The sequence below is a fragment of the Mustela lutreola genome, chromosome 6, assembly GCF_030435805.1.
Source record: "Mustela lutreola isolate mMusLut2 chromosome 6, mMusLut2.pri, whole genome shotgun sequence".
In the NCBI taxonomy this organism is placed as follows: domain Eukaryota; kingdom Metazoa; phylum Chordata; class Mammalia; order Carnivora; family Mustelidae; genus Mustela; species Mustela lutreola.
The window spans coordinates 65,120,106-65,142,519 of record NC_081295.1 but is presented as its reverse complement, the minus strand read 5'-3'; the positions used below and the strand labels follow the sequence as shown (position 1 = coordinate 65,142,519).

Sequence of the window (22,414 nt, the reverse complement as noted above, 5' to 3'; positions counted from 1 at the left end):
GAGGAGATGCAAGGGGAAGATGAACACCTGACTATTCTGTGGGCTTAGCTCATGTCACAGCCTTTCTATCCCCAATGTGTGGCTCAGGATGTAGATCCAACCAACGTTCACTGAAGGAAGAAGGGAGGAAGGGAGGGAGGGACCAGGGAGAGAAGGAGGGGGAAGGAAGGTTTGGTGTATGGAGCTACTACACACATAAGGAGCTTCCAAGCATATAGTTGCTCTGCACTAACAAAAGTAACCAAATGGCTGTTACTAAGCTCGCCTCTTTCTTCAAGGGAAGGGGAGGCCATGTGGGGCTACCTCTGCACCTCCTCCCACCCCCGACAAGAAATGGGCTTGCCACATTAGTAAAAGCAGCAGCTCAAGGGGACCTGGGTGCTCAGTTGGTTAAGCATCTGCCTTGATCCCAGAGTCCCGGGACTGAGTCCCACATTGGGGCTCCTTGCTCCACCCAGAGCCTGCTTCTCCCTCTCCCTACAGTACCCCCTGCTTATGCTCTCTCTTCCTCTTGCTCTCTGGCAAATAAATAAATAAATCTTTTTAAAAAGAAAAAAAAAGGGGCGCCTGGGTGGCTCAGTGGGTTAAGCCACTGCCTTCGGCTCAGGACATGATCTCAGGGTCCTGGAATCAAGCCCCGCATCGGGCTCTCTGCTCAGCAGGGAGCCTGCTTCCTCCTCTCTCTCTCTCTGCCTGCCTCTCTGCCTACTTGTGATCTCTGTCTGTCAAATAAATAAATAAAATCTTAAAAAAAAAAGAGAAAGAAAAAAAAAATAAGCTCAGCCCCTCTCACGGAATTTTATTACCGCTTAGCAGTTCAGTACAACAACTGATGTTTGTAACAGCAACTCTGAGCAAAGTGTAAAGGGTTAAATTATCTTTGGTAGAATTCTTGTTAAGAGTGAGGGAGAAGATCATTTATAAAAATAACTGAGGTAGGGGCACCTGGGTGGCTCAGTCTGTCAAAGGTCCAACTCTTGATATCGGCTCCCGTAATGGTCTCAGGGTCCAGAGATGGAGTACCGACAAGACAGGCGCCCCATGCTCCAAGCTCAGCACAAGTCTGCTTGAGATTCTCCTTCTCCCTCTCTGTCTGCCCCCACACCCTGCATGCTATCTCTCTGTCTCCAGTAAAGAAATCTTAAAAAAAAAAAAACAAAAACTGATGTAGTTCAGAACATGCCATGAACAAATATTAAATGATACTTAAAGAAATGTTACAGTTGTCAATTTCATGTAGCTTACATGTTATTTCCTTTCACCAATCACAGTACACTGGAATACAGATACATTACTTCTCCTACATCATAAAACAAAATAAATTCAAGACGGATGAAAGAATCAAATGTAGAAGAAGAAAAATCTATTAAACTTTCTAAATCAAAAAGAATAATTCTCAGATCTATGTATGGAGTGAGAATCTGCATTTAAATGCAAGATCCCAATTTGTAAATGATCAATTTTAACTAATAAAAAGATTTGGGTAAAGAATTAAAATGCTATAATAAGCCTCAAATTAAGGAAATTAGGTTATACATTTGGAAAATTTTTCGTTAATTTTTTTATTTGAATATAGTTGACACACATTGTTACATTAGTTTCAGGTGCAGAACATGGTGAATCAACTTTTCTCCAAGTTATGCTATGCTCCCCACAAATGTTGCTACCATCTGTCACCATACAACCCTAATTCCTAATATATACACAATTTCTGATTATTTGAAAGGAATCTAGAGCAGCTTTGGGGTTTTGAAAACTGAGAGCCATGTAATGAGATGTTCAAGGCGAGGAGACCAGTTTCTCTAGGGAAACGAGTTGGAGGTACTTGTGTGATGGCAGGTGTGTAATCAGATGGCTAAGCCTACAGCTTTGCAGGGAGTAGGGCCTGGGCTAAAAACACAAACTCAGGAGACATCTGACACCAGAAGAGGGTATTTCTGTTCATTCCACATGAACAAAGGAAAGAAACCTAGTTGGCTGGTTGTTAGAAAGCCATACAATTAACCCATGTACCCTAATCTTTTTATTAATATATTTACCCTTATTATTACTATGATCAAAAAAGATTCTGTACTATCTCAACAACTCAATATTTAAAAATAGGTTTTCTCTGGAAATGCTCTTTTAGAAAATTCAAGTTTCACTCCAAGAACTGATTTTCAAGATATGTTATTGGAGGTTTGGCTAAGTAATAGTCTCCTGTTATAAAAAAAAGGGGGTGGGGAGACCTCAGTCCTCAAAGTCATCCTTGAATATACAAAAGTCTTCTAGGCCAATATGTCCCTTCCCTCTCCCATTTTGGTTAAGTGTGGCACTTCAGATTCCCTCTGAAAGGGGGGGGGTGTCATCAGGAATATCAGCTCCTCTGTGTGCAGGACATATAAAAGATAAGGACCAAGGGAGGTGGTTCCAAACGAAGCCAGTAAAACAACAGTAACTACTCAGATAATCTGACTTTTTTGAGGAGGAGGAGGGAGCTTCTTTGGACAGACAATGAGTACAAATGGAAGCACACATACGGTAGTGAGAGTAACTTCAGAACACAAGGTTTGTTCTAGTGACCTACTCAGAGCAGTCCTCCTCTAGGGAGAGGTTTGGAACCCAAGGTGAGGAAAGCCTAAAAAGGAACCAAGAGGTTTTTTTCTTTGTTTGTTTGTTTGTTTTTACAAGTGTTTTCACTAGAAGTTTACAAAGTGAGATGGCACTCAGCAAAAACGTCTTCTTTAAAAAAGGAATCATTTGAACTCCTAAGTGGCCAGTGTTATAAGCAATGAAGTGTTTCAAGTGGCTGACAAAACTATAAAAGCCTTGTTGGTCCCAGTTCTTATTCTTTAGTTTCAAAAGCCGAAGCAATCCGGCCCCTGGGGACAGACGAATGAGACACTTCCCTAGCCTGACCTAGCCACTGGCTTAGGGAACACCTGCACTTCCTGGACAAGTCCTACACTTCTGTAAACGGAGTTCAACCAGTGAAGAACCCCTCATGCAAGTGCTATCGTTGTGATTTCAAACTGGTCTAAGTCACAGAATAAGGAAAAGCTAATTCCAACTAGGAAGAAAACAAGGACCTTTACAAAAAGGCAATGCTCCGAAAGTTCTTTCTGGAACAAAGGGGTTTGGAATTTGTATTTCATGTTCCCACAGAAGCGATAATACCTGAGAACACAAAGGCTTCCTCATGGCAGCCTATCCCTGAGGCACAGATATGTACAGCAGGACCGGGCCAGGTGACTTCCGGGAGCAGGACTGCCTTCTCTTTCCACTTTTCTGACCAACGCATTTCTTCAAATAGTACTCTTCATTATGTGCCTCCGGCACATAACAGCAGACGCTATCCTGACAGCTGCTAGCTCCTGCTTTCTTGAAACTACTCTGCCAAAAGTCATCAGGGGCCTTCTAACCACCTCAGTTATTTCTCTGAAACAGTTTGCTTTACTGACCTGAAGGCCTTCTTTAGGCCACCTTCAGGGAGCTCACTCTCCTTTTCTCTCTCTCTCTCTCAGAACTCTACCCAATCTGTTGCCCAACCTCCTGACCATTTCTCTTTTTTACTAGTCGATGCTTCTGCCCATCTTTAATGCTGGTGGGTTTTTTTTTTTTTTTGTTCCATAATAGGCTCTCTTTTTTATTCTACCTCTTTCTTAAGGGAAGGCTCACTTAGTCCTGTAATTTAAAATGCCTGGCACATAATAAGTGGTTTCACGTTACCCTTCAGACCTGATTCAAATGTCACCTCTTATCCAAAGCTTTAGCCCACCTCTTCCACACTCCCTTCCTCCCAGAGAAGAATCTGTCATCTGTGCTCTCCAAGCACATCGTATAAACCTCCAGTATCACAATCAGCACAACCTACTCTATGGTTATAGGCGGGTCTCCTGCACTAGACTGTGAGCTCCCCAAGGGAAGGGTTGATATCATTGAATTCTATTCTATAGCAGCATTCAGTGTGATCAAGAACACATCTACAGGTCAAGCACAGACACAAAGACCTAGGGAATGTCAAGAGCTATAAAAGGTGATCCCTGCCATTTAGGAGCTTAACTCACACTTAAGTAGGAAAGACAGACAGCAAAACCAATTAGTAAACACTGGAGGGGAAAGTACAATATTCCTTAGTTCAACCCGTCAATATGTATTAAGAGCCTATTACGTACCAAGTACATTATTAGGTACTAGAGATACAGGATAAACAAGACAGACAGGGAAAAGAGATGTGGAATTACATTTTAACAATCCCCTAAATATCCTGGAACTGCTTCTACGACATCAGACCTTTCAAATGAAGGATTTCTTATTATCCTACAACACTGGACTTGACTTTTTCAGTTGTTCCATCTTAGTTATTTCACAAAAAATGCAAGATTTATGGAGTAATACCCTTTTTTTAATATCCCCCAAAGAACCAAGTATGCATTGAATACTGCATCTGAAAGCAAATCGAGGTTTATTTAATACCTTTTAAGAGATTATTTTAGGAGAGAATAGGTGCTATTGACACATATGCAATAAAAAATTATGCAGATCTTAAAGGAAGAATAACAAATAAAAGGGTAATAGTTCCATGATTATTCTTAGCTTAAATGAATAAGAATGTTAAGCTTATTAAACTCATCAATAACCAAGCAATATACTGGATGAAGGAATTTCCATGGTAACTGGTAATCAGGTATACATTTTGGCCTTAAATTTGAGCAATACTTCCTTCTATTGCTAAAGGCTAAAGTCTTGAAAAGGTAAATCTCATAGACTCGCCATAAAGTCATCAGAAGCTTCTAAGCCAGTCCAGATTTTAAATTGAGCTTCCAGCATTTAGATCAGGTAACTGAAAACTGAAAGCAGATTAGGGCCTTGGATTCTCCAATCATAGCCTTTTTCTCCTTTAATGCGCTCAGAAAATCTTCTCAAATTAAGTGTGGCTTATCCTCTGGCATAGCCGTCTGTTTGGGTAACATGTTCTTACTCCCCTGAGAAATAAACTAAGGAGAACAAACAAACAAATAAAAAAAGTGAAATTTGAAGATAGAAAAATAAGAGTTGCCTCATATATCTGCCTCATATATCTTCCTCTGCAAAGCTATTCCAATATACCTCATTATATTTTTTAGAGGAAAGCCCACATCTATTACATAGCAGTGATCTTGGGAAAAATCAAGGCATGAAAATATAAATATCACAGCACAATTTTGCTTCAAAATTCCCAGTGTCACAACACAGAGGCAACCACTCTCTTGCTTCTGGTACCACTTGAGAATGGCATCTGGCCCTTCTTGGCCTTCTCCAAAAATGCATAGAAATAGGTCATGCACATGAGTTATAAGACTGGATAATCAAAAGATTATCCATCAAAAAGAATTTTTTTTAAGATTTTTATTTATTTATTTATTTGAGAGAGAGACAGTGAGAGAGAGCATGAGCAAGGAGAAGCTCAGAGGGAGAAGCAGATTCCCCATGGAGCTGGGAGTCTGATGTGGGACTCGATCCTGGGACTCTGGGATCATGACCTGGGCCAAAGGCAGTCGTCCAACCAACTGAGCCACCCAGGCATCCCTATCAAAAAGAATTTTCACTACACAGTCAACGAGATGAAACCTGCTTCTTTACTAATATCTGACTAAATGCAGAGTCCTGAGTTCCATGCAGCTTTGGAAAGTGTGAGGCTGTGCTTTCCCACTGCTTGCTTACATCTCACCCAACAGTGAAAACATGGGTCAATGCTGGAGGCAAACCAGGTACATAGAGCAATATCTTTATCTTAGTTCTAAGTGTGTAAGAGATTTGGCTGAAGTAGAAAAGTGCCACTCTTAGGACACAAGGTTTTACCTTTTCAAATATTTCATAAATGGCACAATGAGCCAGAGGTAATGATCATTATAAATGTAGTTATAAAACCCACGAAGGTTACTTAAGCTCAGTCACCTAAAATTCTTATTGGGAGTTGTCTGCATTTTTCTTCCCTTAATGTTGCCTTCAACAAAAGAGTCAAGAACAGAAGGATTCTGCCTGAACTTTAAAACTTCCCATAAACCCATTCCCTAGCCCTGTCCTTAATAAACCCTGATGAATATTAATATGTTATCAGTTTTTAAATGCTCCTGCAATTTGTCTTCTTAACTAATGTATCTTTGCATCTAACTCATTTCTTACACAGAATCCTAAAAAGTGAACATTGTCAATATACTATGTTTATGGTAAGTATGAGTTTTTGTCACTTTAGTGTGACACAAACTAATCAAAATTAACACTTAGCACTGTGCCACTCATTTGAATACATGGACTAGTAAACACTAACAAAATATTCCTGGAAATTAAATGTTAAGTTAAAAGCATAAATGAATGCAAAGATTTTGCAATGCTGACAACCCTTAATTTCAGACTTTAGAAACAATGCAGATTTCCTGGTTGACATTCTAATAAACACAGCAGTATCAGTCCTCAGGTAACCCACTCATATGTCATATTCAACGATTAAATGAATTTTCTACACTACTGATTTTATAAAGGAGAAGAAGAGCCTAACATTTTGTTAAAAGTCTAAGCTAGCATTTCCTTTCCAATTTTATTTCAGATTTAACAAACTGCCAAGTATACTTTAAGCACATAAAATACTGGCAGCACTAAGTTGCTTGGCAAGGAAGGCCAAGCCAACTATTCTTATAACTCCTGTGTAAGCTACCACATTGTTCTCTGATTTCACTGGGTCAGGCCAAGCAACTTGTACCCCAATCATGCTTTCCAACTAATAATAAGTGCATACATATACATAAAGAATTAAAGCTAGACTCCCTACCTCTACTGATTGTCTACAAACTTTTCTTGATTCTGATTGTATATAAACAGTAAGCACTTGGCCAGTTTATCTGGGAAACTTTCCAGAAGTTCCCTTTGAAGAACTAAAATCCTACTGTCCAGTCCTGAATAGCTAAATTTTCACTCAATCAACGAAAGCTAGATTCCCAAGACCCAATTCTTAAAAATCTAGGAACTCTTGTCTTGGTAGAACTAACATATATCAACTGTATGAATGTGACTCGCAAATAATTAGAGATGTTATGTAAAGTATTAATTCAAAAATATTGTTTAGAACTTCTAAAGGTAGCCCAGATTTCAAACTTAGTCATTCGTATGTATATTAGAATTATGTTTTGGGGGTATTTCAGTTATGTAGAACAGCCTATATTTTTTTCACAAAATGAAGAGACAATTACAAGGAAAATTAAAATACAGATCAAATTCTATGACTAGAAAAACAGCATGCAAGAAAAAAGGCTCTGAGTCTCAGGCGATAAGTCTACTTGCTTCCATAAAAGTCAGTGTAAAAAAATTCTTTTACTTAAAGAATTCTAATATTCCCTTGTAATTCAAATTAATGAGATTTTATCAATAGCTACAAAAGATCTTAAAGTTGTTTAATAAAGGGGCGCCTGGGTGGCTCAGTGGGTTAAGCCGCTGCCTTCGGCTCAGGTCATGATCTCAGGGTCCTGGGATCGAGCCCCGTATCGGGCTCTCTGCTCAGCAGGGAGCCTGCTTCCCTCTCTCTCTGCCTGCCTCTCCATCTACTTGTAATTTCTCTCTGTCAAATAAATAAATAAAATCTTTAAAAAAAAAAAAAAGTTGTTTAATAAAATCTGGGAATTTACTTAAATAATTTTCAGTATGATACTAATTTCATATAAAAATAAAGTAGGGAGTCTAATTCAGTTTACAACTGTGTAAGATTTTTATTTTCAATGCATTCCCACACATATTATAGTAGTAATAAACATTGTTCTCCTGTGTAGTGTTCAATGAAATCACCCACATTATAAAGTCTTCAAAAAGGTCCCCTTGGATTTTTCACTTATTTGCTACTTAGAGCACCGCTGTGCATCTGGTGGCCTCCCAATAATTATTTATTACATTGTTGAACTCAGTGGGTAAGCTGTAAGATCATAGAAGGCAGAGATTGTACTTTTTAAACCTAATTTTGTGTAGACCTTAGAAAGAAATCTTGTAGATTTTAAGTAGTCGACAAATGATTACTGATGAGAAGACTATAATTATGGGATTAATAATAATTTAAATGTTTTCAAATAGTTTGTTTTGGAGGGACAGGAGAGCATAGTTATAAATGAACAGACTCTGGAATCAATCTTGGGTTCAAAACTTGGCTCTGCCCCTCAGTGGTATGTGACACGGGGAAAGTTGATAATCCTTGCAGGGTCTCAACTTCTCCATATATAAAACTGATCCCCATATGCTATTTGCCTCGTTAGGCTGGTATAGATTGGAAATGATCAGGAATGTAGCGACTGGCACAGCACTCAGGGCATGGTAAGGCATGAGGCCCATTTGGGTATGACACCTTAAATTACAGAACAGAGTAAGAAATTTGGCATGTGGAATTTTACAGCCATTTGCCAGTCCTCTAAAATATTGCAAGGACTTTCTGTCCTCCAAAAACTAAACCTACTTGGAGCAGCCTGGATTACTGAAGTTCCCATGAGTAATGATGATGATTTCCTAATAGAAGAAGGAAACCAGATTTGTAGACACTGCAGGCATCATGCGGGTATATTTCTGACGGTTCTGGCCACAGGGTTTGGACTACTTATCACATCCCAAACTTAGGTGACTGATACCTTAATATCCAATTTTTACGTGTTTCCTGACTTGAAACAACTATGATCAGGAGCCCTGGCTTAAACAGGGGGATTCTGGGACCTTCTCAGGGCACGCACTGCTTCAGAGGGCAGAGCAGCTCAGAAAAGAAAACAGAGGCCCCTCTAAATCAAGAGTACCTGAGGAAACCACGGGCATACAGCCTGCTGAGAATGACCAGCCTTCTGTGAAGAGAAGTTGTCGAAGACTTGGAAATGGGTAAAAGAGAATACTGGGTATCATTTCAGTGGAGGGCTGGCTTTGGGCAGTGCATTCCTCTGGGAACTACCTGAGTTTTTTAAAGGATGTGCCCCTGATTTGTCCTGCTAGGCATGAGTCCATTTCACAAGGCTATTGGGATAAACATTAAGTTGTGAAGAACCGACAGTAATGCAAATAATTCTTGTCTCCAGCAACACAAGTGATTATTGTTCGGTAGAGATACAACTCATTTCCATTCCATAATGAAGATCACTCCAACATTTACACTCACAGATTTGCCTTAAGGAACATTAGTCAGTTTCATATCTACTAGCAAATTCATTTCTGCATTCCTGCCCGTATGTGTAGATAATATCTGCTCTTCAAATTTTCCTTTAACTGATTCTAGTATCTTACTGGTTTTCTTATTAAATAATGAGTTAATTAAATATTGGACATATATTTGCAGAAAGCCATGATTTTGGATTTTTGGAAAATTATAATTTAGCACTTCTGGTAAAGGAAGCATTTTTCCCAGAAAGGGAAACTGAGGTGGCACAAAGGGACTTTTAGTTTTGTCCAGACCAATTAATTTCCTAAAAGGGATGGAGAAGTGAAACAAATGTCAAAATGTTCAACAGCTACTGTATCTAGGTAGTGAATGAATGAGTGTCATAAAATATATACTTTCTTCATGACTGAACTGTTTCATTGCTTCATTTTTAGAAGTAACTTTTTTTTACTATTACACATTTATTGTAAAAGATACAAATGAAAAGCCAGATAACAAGGTACAGAGGATTTTTAGAAAGAACTAGCTGGGCGGGAAGAAAAGGGAGTACAGGTAGCTCCTCCTACTTCTTCCTCAGCATCACTTTTTCCCATGAAAACAAACACATGTAATAATTCCATTCCCCTGCAGATGCACACCTACTTCCGTTCCATGATTCTTCAGCGCATCCATCAGAGTAAGAGGCACATTAAGGGCAAATGATAAATGCTCATGGAATTGAATTACTGAGAATATCTACTCTAACATTAGAGGAAAGTGACTCAGGCACAGAAAGGCGAATTTCTCAGGGACCTAAGGAAAGAAACAGTCCCCAAGAATACGTTGTAAACCCAGCTCTTGTGTTCCTTCTAGAGAAAGGCTTGTTTTGGTTTACACTTGGCAAGTCCCTCTGATGAACCATGTCCAGAAAATAGCCTAACATTTACCTGGAGGAAGCCCAGTGGATGGTCCCAGCCTTCTGATGGGTTATTTTTACCAGATTATTAATAAGAAGTCACTGAAATTTGGGACGCCTGGGTGGCTCAGTGGGCTAAGCCACTGCCTTTGGCTCAGGTCATGATCCCAGGGTCCTGGGATCGAGTCCCGCATGGGCTCCTTGCTCGGCAGAAAGCCTGCTTCTCTCTCTGCCTCTGCCTGCCTCCCTTCCTGCCTGTGTGCTCTCTCTCTCTCTCTCTCTCCTTCTCTCTGACAAGTAAATAAATAAAATATTTTTTAAAAAAAAGAAGTCACTGAAATTTGTGAGCAAGAAGAGTCCAGGAGTTACGTCTTACTCCCATGCCTCTTCTTCATAATAATCCTACCACCATGGACCAAGAGGTTAGCACAGATCCTTTTCAAGAGCAAATGTGCTTGGAAATGCCCTTCACTGCAGGAACCGCCCCGATTTGGAAGTCAGAAGACCCGACTTTGACTCCTACTCCACCATGTGATTTGTTCTAACCAAATGACACACCTTCTCCAAGGAGGCATTTCCTCAACTGCAAAATCCAGGTACTTACTTGGACACATTGATTTATTCTATAGAGCTGATAAGATGATCAAAAGAGGATGACATTGCACAAGACAACATATGTTTATATTATCATTCTGATCTAGCCAAATAAAATCACCTGCACCCCAACATAGCCAAACTATGAAGTGGAAAATATGAAGTTATGAACGCATGGGCCCTGTGTGTTAGGAATCATAGTGCTTGTGCTGGCTGCCTGGGTTACAAGTTGATAGCTGTCACAATCAACATATTAGAAAAATTAAATGTGACATGAAGAGGTACTTGACACCCAATAGTCTCCGTTGACTCCTTCTCCTGGGATGATTTTTTTCATAAGAAATAGGGGTAACCAAGATTTTTTTAAGGAGAATGAATTCTTTGGCTTAGGCAAATAATTGGTTTGACATGACTCAGAGTCAATGAACACATGGCTTGAAGTTCACGGACATTCCCTAGGGTAGTCCTTCCCCATGTTTCTTAAGAATTCTTAGAAGCCACTAAAAGTGGTAGAGAATACTGATGTAATTGGTCACAACCATTTTAAGAGACATGCGATATACAAAGGAATATAACTTCCTTCCTGTTTGAATCATTTACCAAAGGCAACTGCTCTCCCCATTGTTGATTACCTACTATAATAGAAAATATTTGCTTGTAATGGAATGTTTACTGTTCCTTTTGCAACCTGTGGCATTTAAGTTACACAGATCTCCTCGGCTGGGATTTCAGTAGGAGATGCTGTTAACATTTAAATGTTCTCTCCTCCTTTCTATCTCCCCTAAGAAAATTACCAAGACATAGCCTGGTTTATGAGTCTCTGAGTTTTTGTTTTCTTTTGGGGGGGAACACTATAAAATAAAACAAGATATAAGTACTCACTTTTTAAAATTTTTGGATTAGGTAAGACCTTAAAAATCAGCCTTCTCTCATACCCTTCCTCCTTTTCCAATGATCTGGCACAGATTTGGATTAGTTTCTTTAAACAATATCTCCAGCCAGAGAGAAAAGCTAATATATTAAAGCAGCTAAGGAAACCAATGTATTAGAATCACCAGTGGATTTTTAAAAATTTTTATAATTTTGTTTTGCTTTCCTTTTTTTGTTTTATATGCCACCATAAAGTTGGCTAATTTAATTTGGCTCCCTGAAAATAATGGTATCTTTCTTAACTATAGTCAGTGTCCCCATTTACCTATATTCAAACTATGGGAAGGTGAGGCTGTTTTTAAGACCTTCTCAAGGCTGTGGGTTCTGGGTTTCTCCCTGCAATCCAGAGTGGTGGGTTCCTACAACACTGCCCACACCGCTCATTTACCACATTCTCAACTTTCATCTTGCCCCACACAGAGGAGGGTGGTATTTTAGAAGACCACTAGGGGCAATGACGTGGAAGGCAGAAACAGTTGATGCCTATTGGTGGAGATCTGTGTATTCATTGGGCTTTGCACTTGTCAATCCCCCATTGCTCCACAAAGAAGCTGTGAACCAATTTTATCCTGCAATCAGAAAGAGGAACTGAACAGGCCTCTAACAAGGCCTCTGAAACAGGAAGCAGGGGACAGTCCCTGTAGCCACCAGAGGGGAACTGAGCTGTAGCAGAAAACTCCCAGAAGGCTGGCACCAACCAAGGCCATGGGTGAGCCAAGGCCACAACTGTGCACTTATAATTAGGCTTCACCAGGAGGTGGAACCCACTCCAACTACCAACTGATGGATGTCTCAAGCTGACCAGAGGTGACCAAGTTGAGGAAAGAAATCAGGATCCTGAGAATCTGGAAAGCAGGGGCAGTCATGACGATCTGTAGTTGACGATTTGGGGTAAGAAGTGGGTGCTCTAAGAACAAACGCATTTGTATGCTTTGGAATTTTCTTTTTAGTTTTACTATTTTTCAAGTTTCTAATAAAGCTCTTTTTGGAACATTATAATTTTGCTTCGATTGGCCAGTTATCCAAAAACGACAACAACAACAAAAACAAAAAACAAAACCCAAGAGGAAGCCAAGCCCAATGCTCTGTGTTCACAGGGGATAAGTGGCAATTGCCCCCAACGGTGTGCCAGCAAAAAGTTAAAACCCGGGAGAATAACCATGTGTGGGACACCACTGGGATGTTTTTAAATACCATCCTTACCAGAGTTTTCTGTGTAAGTTTGTCTCTGTTTACTCTTTGGATAATTTTGTTAAGGAAGCAGCGATGAAAGATATGATGGGACTACAAGATGGTTTACATCAGAGGTTCTCAACACACTGCTTCACTGCTCTGTTGATTGGTGACATAAGGTTTCACTCAACCTTTAGTAAAATGGGGGATAAAAGAGTAATACCGAGTCTTCTTGTACATTTACTGAATGTGAAGAGCGACTCTTTAAGCTTATGTCTTCCCTAACTGAATGTAAAAATGGCTTTTCTTTTCTTTTCTTTATTTGAGAGAGACAGAGGGAGATAGCAAGAAAGAGCATAAGCGGGGAGGAAAGGGAGAAGCAGGATCCCCGTGAGCAGGGAGTCCAACGTGGGGCTTGAACCCAGGACCCTGAGATCATGAACCAAGCTGAAGGCAGACGCTCAATTGACTGAGCTACCTAGGCACCCGAAATGGTTTTTCTTTTTAAAAGCTCATGGCAGTAGATGGCTGGTTGTTGAGTTCTCTCTTTCTTCTATTCAGTAGGCTTACTTGGAAAAATGAAAGATTGACAAACATATGTCAATCTTCCAATTGTTTTTTAACTTGTGCATAGGAACCACTATTTAATACAGACTTCACCCTCTCCCTCAAAGTATATGAGACTATACATATATATATACGCAAAAGCCTCCCTGGATTTAAAGGTAGAAAAATGAAGAAATGGGCTGAAGACTTTCAAGAACATGTCAGTCTGAGATAGACAGGAGACAAAGGTTGCGTTTGTTTTGCTTTTTATCAATTAAGATTGGAAGTCCCAAGGAGCTATGCTGGGAGCCAGTGGAACAAAAGAAAGTTTAGATGCCATCAGAAAGTTCAGAAAACTCTCCAGTGACAAGGCCTACATGGGTGACTTTCATTCCAAGCCCAAATCAAGCAGGAAGATAATAGAGATAAGAGGATAAAAGCTAAATTCTTACCATTTCAACCAGCGTGTGTTTCCTTCCTATTACCCACTGTTGCTACAGAGGGAAAGGCTGAGGACTAGGCTGCAATCTGCAAGGAGCCTGGTGAGGAGAAAGACCCTGGTGCATGTAATGGCTGGGTAGGGGGTGGGGGGGAGCAGACAGCCCATCTAATCTTGTGCCCACTGAGGACGAAGAGTGGCCTTGAGCAGAGCGATGTCCCTGGCTCTTACATCAACAGGAAGTGGAGGGCCATAAATAGAAAGTCAAGAGGGGAAGAAGCTGAAAAGAGGTGAAAGCATGAATGGATCCCCAGCTGGCACCGCTTCCTCCAGGTCCAGTCACCAAGCACCGAGCACTGAACATCATCAAGTACTGAGCACTGGGCATCACCATGTACCAGCACTGAGCACCACCAAGCATCCTTCTTCTCCCCTGCCCAGCCTCCCTCCTCCCCATGCAGCCTTTCCTATCCTTCCTGTGTCCCTTACCTTACCACATCACCTCCTGTCATCCTCATCCACCCAAAGTGATGCTGAGGTAACATCTGGCCCAATATTATCAGAAACTGGATGAAAGCAGAAGTTATAGATTCGAACATAAGGAGAGCTGTGTTCAAAGCCCCAGTTTTTGGTCTTGGAAACACAACTTTCCTGAATGTTTAAAAGTGGTGAGTGGGCCCTGTACTTCAAGTACCCAGAGTTAACAAAGCTTCTCACAGGCTAGTCTCAGATTCACACCATCATCTATAATACTGCTTCTGAAGAAAAGTATGCTTTTGAAGAAAAGAAAACAAAAGAAAAGAAAAGGACCACATGGACCCAAGGCTACTACCTTAAGTCATTTCACCTGAATGAATGAATATAATCACTTTATGGTTCAGTTTCCTTATAAGCAAAGTGGGGGGGGGCAATAAAGTCTACTCTAGCTAGACATCACAGAACTGATATTCATTAAAAAAAGATCTGTTTTTTTTTTTTTTTTTTTTAAAGATGCTACAGTTGGATCTGTCTGACTGAATAGAATAGCTCTGTATCACTAACATCTATTATCACTGATATCTCTGCTTTTATAGAAATCTCCTGCCTACCATGCAGGGGGCTGGGAAGGCACATTGTTAGCTTGCCATTTGCCATCTCAGAGTGACAGTCTTACACACGTAAACACGATGAATTTTCACAAAAGCTTTGATAGAACATTAGTTTCCCCTCAGAACAGAAATGAAAGAGAGAATGACAAGTGTAGTCGAAGAACAAACTAGATTACAGTTAAACAATAATCAAATAGGGAAACCTTGAACTGCAGTCTGTTCTTTAGAAAGGCTCCAGGAAATATAGGGGAAGCTTTTAAAAATGGAACCAATGAACAAGTCCTTGTCCACTCCATAAACCGAGCTATTTCAAGTAGTCCTTGCTCACCTGTCCTCCCCGGTTCAGCTGTCACCTCTGAACCTGCCCTACCCCCAGTCTGATTCTAGAATTTGTTTCCTGGGAATGCAGGCGTTCTGTGTGGACCTTCACAGAGGCTGCACCACACAACCAGGCTTTGTACGTGCCCTACCCACTAACCCTGAACTGCTTGAGGGGCCAAGAACATGAAATAAAAAAGCACCTCATTCACCTCTGGGGATGGAAATAATTCATTTTGTATTCATGTAATTTCAAAGTACAGAATTTGTGAGCTGGAGAAAATTTCACAAACCAATTATCCCAAGCTTTCCCTCTTTCCTGAGATTTTTAAAAATGACTTGCTCCAAATTAGACAAGAACCAAAAACCAGAATGCAGACCATGACACTCTTGTTCTGATGCTCTGTCCCAGGATACCATGCTGCCCTCCCTTTGCAAATGCACAGAATTAAAGGAGGGAGGCTTAGAAATTAACTCCATTTCCCCCTCCACTTCGGCTCCTGGTCAAGTTTATAGGCCTTTGGAGGAGATGAAGGATTTTGCTCACAATGACGTGGTTCAGAGCAGAGCCAGGATGGAAACTCAGATCTAACTTGCAGGACAATGTTCTTCCCAGTATATCACAGTGATTTCAACTTTCCCGTGGAGGGAATGAAAGTAGAACAAAAGATAGCATGGCCCAGGGGCCAAAAATCTCACAGGGCCAGTTTTATGTCCCTTGCAAATAGTCTTGTACATTTTTAAATGGTAGAAAAATATTCGGAAGAATTTGAAATGCAAATTTCAGTGCCCATTAATAAAGTTTTACTGGAATACAGCCACAGTCACTTGTTTAGGGACTGTTGTGACTGCTGTCGCAACAACCACAGAGCTGATGAGCTGTGAGAGGGATCTCCTGCAAAGTCTAAAATATTTACCATCTGGCCCTTCCCAGAAAAATCCATCCCTGGTGGAGGAGGAGCAAGCGCTCTCTCAGAAATCAGAAAAAAAAATTATACTACCATCAAACTCAGCAACCCTTGGTGGGGAAAAACAGAGGATTTCGACAAAACTGATACCATCTTCACTCAGTCACACCTTTATGTTGAATGACAAGGCTCCAAGTTCACATCGCACGCACAAGCAGCGGTTAAACTGGGGCCTTCCCCGAGTTGAATGAGGCAGCAGATAGGACAGAGCTGGCTGAGAAACGCAGGTCTTCCCAGAGTGTCCTCCCCACTCTTCCACATTGCACCTCCATGGCTCCTGAGGTCCCTGCCAGTTCTCCATCACATGACTCCAAGATAGATTGCTTCCCTCAACTCAGAATAAATCAACCCAGCTGAATGCAGGCGGCAGGGGCAAAGATGACCTTTTACGGTCAGCCACCTGAAGATAAACCCTGTACTGACCAGTTACTACCTATAAGTCCAGGTCAGTTATGGAGCCCTTGGTTTTCTCATCTAAGAATAGTTAAGCACTTCCTCCACGGGCTTGTTTTGGGGGTTAAAGATACCGTTCAAATGTCAGTTGCCTGTCTTCTTCCTCTCTCCCTTTCCCAGAGATAGTTATTTGGAGAATAAACAGTAAGTGAGCCTTGTTAGGAAACTTTCTTTCAAATTAGCTTAGAGTTTAAGACGTTTTTTACAGAGTCCTATAAAAGATATGGAATCTATCAGAGCAATAAAAATAGGCTCAGTATTTGCTTGGGTGTTTTCCTTACATATCTTTCAGTCCTTTGAAGCTTCTTCCAAATCACAATCCAAAAATAAGAGCACTATAATTTTTAGAAAAGTTACGTTTATGCAATTTTTATAGCAAGCCACACAAAAAACTAGGCTACATCATACTCATGTTCAGTTATGAAGACCGAGACTGTAAAAAATACCAGCAGCCAGAAAGCCCTAGTTTATTTAGTCTGGCTTCCTTAACATGAAGTTCTTCTTGGTCTTAAAATATTCAACTTTGGCTGAATTCCAAAGCTGACATAAGCCTACTTCAGGTGTTTTGAAGAGAATGAAGAAAATCAGAACTGAAAGCAAGACTGGAATATAAAACCTTTTATGTGATCACAAATGCAAGAACCTAATTGTCTAAAACCACCATTAAATCAAAATTTCCACCCACACTTACAAAAATATGTATATATTTTCATATTTGGTTGTACAGGATACCAAATGTTAATTTCAATAGCATGTTACTATTCCTGACATTGGCGAACAGAGAACTAATTGCATCAGTCACTGGAACTGCAATGACACTTTCTGGAATCTGTGATAGGATGAAAAGATACATTTTTTATGGATTATGCTAGCAATCGCTTTAAATAGCCAAACCAATCTTAGTTATTAAAATAGCCAGTAGCATTTTAAATAATGCTAAATTATATACTTTCCAGCCCATGATGGTATACAGGGCAATAAAAAACAGACCCTGGTTCTCCCACCAAAATCCTTACAAAGATACCACCTAAATCTAGTGCAAGCGACAAGGTTATTGCTTTCATAAGTAATTAGGTGGAAGTTCAAAACGGTAAGACTGGGACATCCAAGCCACTAAACATGTTCAAGTAAGATCACGACATAGCATGCAAATTCATATAGATCTACTCTGCCAGGAACCGGCTGCGTGGTTCTGGTACTCCCAAAACTACACGGAGAAAAAAATGAGAGCGTCATCTAACACAGTCACAGGTATATATAGAAGGAAAATATGCGCCAAACCTAACAGAAGAGAAACCAAGACACCAAATGGACAAAGGCTGATTGGGGCACTATTTCGCACTGCTCATCTGAAAAGTTCTTTATGAGGACCACACAGACCCATGGCTCCAGCGCGGGCCGGTGGGTGTGGGTGAGTCAGTCGGTCTAGCACAAATACACATAGGATCTTGCACCAGCACCCACTCTTTCCCAGGAGCAGCGAGCGCCAGGAGCAGTCACGCAGCGCCGCTCGCTGCCCCTAAGGTGGGGGCAAGAAGTAAAGAAGTAGGAAGCACGCTTGCTGCCTAGAAAAACATCTGCCCCCCCTGCGGCGTCCAGGGAAAACGTGGCCCCTGACCGTGGAGGATGGGGAAGGGGTTGCACACGCACCTGCATTGTAAAAACGGTCCAGCACGGTGGTTTCTCCAAAGTCCAGTTTACCAAAATGCAGGGTCTCCAGGGTGGCGCCCACCGTCTCACACGCCTCCCGCAGGCTCTGCAGGGCCTCGCTCTCGGCCACCACCAGCTGCCCCTGGCTCGCTTCGTTGATAACATATGCCACCGTGGTCCGTCGGCCGCCTCCGCTACTAGAGTTGCCCCGGCACCGGGTGGCGCTGCTCCCAGAGGTGGCGGCGGGACAACCGGTGCCAGGGGCGGCGGCAGTCTCTACGTTCCAGAAGCTGCCCGGCGGCGGTAGCTGGCTCTCTTCGTCCTCGACTGCCACCGCCGCTCCTCCCCTCCGGCAGCTTCCACCCTCGGCGAAGGGTGGCACCGAGAAAGTGATGCCCTCGCCCGCTTCGGCGCTCATCTCTCCCGGCCGGGCTGCGGCGACGTCCCCCGCCCAGCCGCACCGTCTGGCCAGCCACAGCTCCGGGCTGCTCCGCGCGCGCCGGGCTAAGCAGCTGCCATCGCGCGTCGCGCCCTCTGCGCCGCGCCGCCGCCTCCTGTCAGGCGCCCTCTCCCCCGAAGGGACGCCGCTGCCCGGCGGCGGCTCACCCCTCCTCTGCGCCTCCGTGGCCGCGCCGCTTGTCCGAGGCAGGGTGTAGAGTACAAGGGGTGGGGACGCCAGGTTGCGCGGGAAGGGACAGCTCTTCCTTCTCTTGGCCCGCAGACAAGTCGCCTCGCAAACGTGCGCCGCCGTGCAGCTCAAGGGCGCCGCGCTCGGGGTGCGGTGCGCCCTGACCACCGGAGCACGGCCCCGGAGTCTTCCGTGCCGGGCGCTGGGAGGGGACCGGGAGGGTGCCCGCTGGGTTGGCAGCTACCTGGCCAGCACCTCTCGGGCGGGCAGGCTCCCCGGGCTGCGTCCCGGAACAGCAGCAGCCGAAAGGACCCGCCTCCCTCCTCGGCGGCAGCTCCCCTTCATCTGCTCTATTTCCTCCTCCTCCTCCTCTCCTGGCCTCGTTTCTCGCCAGAGCGCGCCGCGGCGGCTTAGTCCCAGCGTTGGCCTCGCCGCTGCAGTCTCGCCGCTCCTCGCAGCTGCTCGCTCGGTGGGCCACTGGCTTCGGCCGCCCACTCGTCGCGGCCACGAGAGTCAGGGCCCGCCCCGGAGGAGGGCCCTGCTGGGAAGCTCCAGCCGGGACGAAACCGACGGCGCCGCGGCTCCGGGACGTCGGCTGGGCCCCGAGCGCGGCGCCGGGCCGGGGTTCTCCGCCGTCACCCACCGGGCTCCACCTAAGAAGACTCGGAGTCAGCCAAAGCCCGGAGCGCAAACGACGGCGGCTTGGCGGGAAAAAAAAAAAAAAAAAAAAAAAAAAAGAATGAAAGAAAAAAAGTCTCTTCTGAGAACGCTCTGGGCTTTGGGAGCTTTTGCTACGGTCCCTGTGGCCAGGGCGCCCCCCTCCGTCGCCTTCTGGGCTAGCCTTGCGCGCAGTCTGATACGGAACAGCGCGGAGGCGCCGCGGCTGAGCGGGGACGCAAGCGTTGCGCAAAGCCAAAGGACTTCCACTAGCGCGCCGCAGCTGGGGACCGAACTGAACCACGATCGATTCCCGACCGCGGCGCTCGGGAAGTGGCTGGCGTCATTTATCAGGGAGGCCTCTGCTACTTTCCATTTAGAAAATTCCAGTGGCTATGTTAACATTAATGAGTAATTGATTGGTTGCAACTTCTGAATGACTTCGCATTCTCACTTAGGTTCTTATAAAGTACCCCTCCCCACGCTCAATATGCTTTCTGGACACAGAATAAGGGGTCTATACCCCACTCCGCAAAGCGTCATCCACCGGATGAAAGGAGGAAATTAAGAGACATTGGATTCTTTCAAAATGCACTACGTTGGGGGAGGGGGGGATACCTGGATTGCTTAAGAGCGATAAAAAGGAAGAGATCTACTTCTTTGGGGAGCAAAAACATGTGTAAGTTCTCTCAGAACTTCTTCAACATGCTCTAATTGGAAAAACCGGTGAAAATTTCAGCGAAGTAAGGTAACGGCTTTGGACTTCCTATTTCAGAGATGGGAACCGAGATTAATGAATTCTGTAAATAAAATAGAATAATGCAAATTATTAATGCGAATTCAAGTTTGGAAGAAGAGGAAGGATAAAGCAGTTGAATAGTAGAGTTAAAAGAAGGAAGGAAATAATAGTGAGAAAAACACCTAGTAGCTACACAACCATATCCTCAACGAAGCAAGTGACATTAGCTTTTTCTAAAGGCGTGTAAAATGATAGAAGTATATTTATCGTAAGGAAATTATGTCAGCTGGGATCTATATGCTCTCTGTCTGCTTTAGGACTTGATCTCATTAGGAAAGTAGATATTTAGTGAATCAGCTATCATACTGGAGTGAAATCTTGACAGGCTCCTAATAGATACACACTATTATTTCCAACAACTTGTCAAACCTCCAAACTCTTGTGGCAGTCCATAAGCCTCTGCCCCATCCTGGCCCCAAACAATACATTCTGGAAATTCATTAGGACCAGGTGTGGAAAACTAAAATGCCTAAACTCTCAAATTGCATTTTGCTACACAAATAAGATATGAGATTATATATAAAACTATTTTCTAAAGCCTATAACTTTTTAGATCATTTCAACTTTGACCCCTTCCAGATCTTTTCAAACACACAATTTTTATTTTTGTTTTACTTTGTTTGCTTTGTTTCACTTTGAATTGAGGTAGTAACTTTAAAGATCACCCAAACCCCCAGTGCAATATGAAGGATTCTAGATGGTGCTAAGGCTTTCTTACTACCTGAATGGCTGGTTTAGCTAATGAAACTTAAATGCCATGTATTAGATTGAACCATGTGAAATTTCCATTTTTACAGCTGATCAACACTCACATACACCTAAATTCAGATGGCTCAACTCAGATGTGGGGCCTCTGTGGAGGCAGAGAGGACAGGTGGAGTACTGAGACCCAGTCTGTCTTAGCTTGCCAAACCTGGCTTAGTGTTTCCTAGAGGAATGAAAGCCTTTTTCTAATTGACCTGCTTAGAAGTTATGCCTTTGCAATTTGTCTGTAAAGAAGGAGCAATTTTTCTAATCCAAAAGGACATCTAATATGGTAGTGGTCAACAGGGAAAAATCATTGCCTATCTTGGGGCATTGTTTGTTCTTGAAAAGGTAATTTTAAGCCTGAAATGGACAAGGATCTCCTGCTTTTGCTTTAGGTGACAAGTTTGCCTTTCTCTGTCTCCTCAGATAAGATAAATGGGAATACAATATATTCTTAATTCCAAAAAGTATTTAAGGCTACAGATAAAACAACATAATGTTTTATATGTAGTAATGTAAATATCATTCAAATTATCAGAAATCAATAAGGAAACCAGTAAAGAAGTATCAAGTGCCTGGGATGAATTAATAGTTTAATTATTGCTAAATTTAGTTCCATGTATTTTGGCTGCCAAAATAAAAAGAAAATACATAAGAGTACATATATATTCATACAAAGAGTCAAGTCTTGTCCTGGCATGGAATTCTATAAAGACTTTATTATAGAATCTGATATAGAGGGGCGCCTGGGTGGCTCAGTGGTTTGGGCTGCTGCCTTCGGCTCGGGTCATGATCTCAGGGTCCTGGGATCGAGCCCCGCATCGGGCTCCCTGCTCCGCAGGAAGCCTGCTTCCCTCTCTCTCTCTCTCTCTCTCTCTCTCTCTCTGCCTGCCTCTCTGCCTACTTGTGATCTCTGTCTGTCAAATAAATAAATAAAAAAATCTTTAAAAAAAAAAAGAATCTGATATAGAGTACATTAAGCAATACATTAGAATTGAATGTGGATTTGTAAAATAATTATGTTTTTCAAGTTTATATTTAAAATTTTTAGACACTAAGAACATAATATTGAATATTAATTCAATGAAAGCATTTCAGAGGAATCTAAAATAATATAAATCAGATGCAATACATTCTGGTTATATTACCTTAATAAATGCAGGGAATTGAGGGTATTATGTAATTCACTGTAAGCTCATAACTTAGTATTCTGCATGGAGGAAAGAAGGAACCCAAGGAAATAGGTAACATACTGCTTAGATCCTATCATAAACAGCAGGCTTCCCTAGAAGCCTTTGACAAGAATTAAATCACAGTCACTGAATAATAGCAGCATAATATCATGAAGACTATGACCTCTTTCCACTTTTAAAAGGCATGGCAGCAAAACTGAAGTGTA

At 42.3% G+C, this 22,414-nt stretch overlaps 1 protein-coding gene across 1 annotated transcript in view; it reads right to left on the bottom strand.

Annotated features, from left to right (window-relative positions):
• The window catches only part of MAP3K5 (mitogen-activated protein kinase kinase kinase 5), a 202,316-nt gene extending 183,296 nt beyond the window's left edge, over positions 1-19,020 (bottom strand). The window contains exon 1 of the mRNA XM_059177456.1: positions 18,185-19,020. Within this exon, the coding sequence (XP_059033439.1) occupies positions 18,185-18,602 (418 nt within the window). The 5' untranslated portion in view covers positions 18,603-19,020. The remainder of the gene's footprint in view (positions 1-18,184) is intronic.
• Between the last annotated feature and the right edge of the window lie 3,394 nt (positions 19,021-22,414).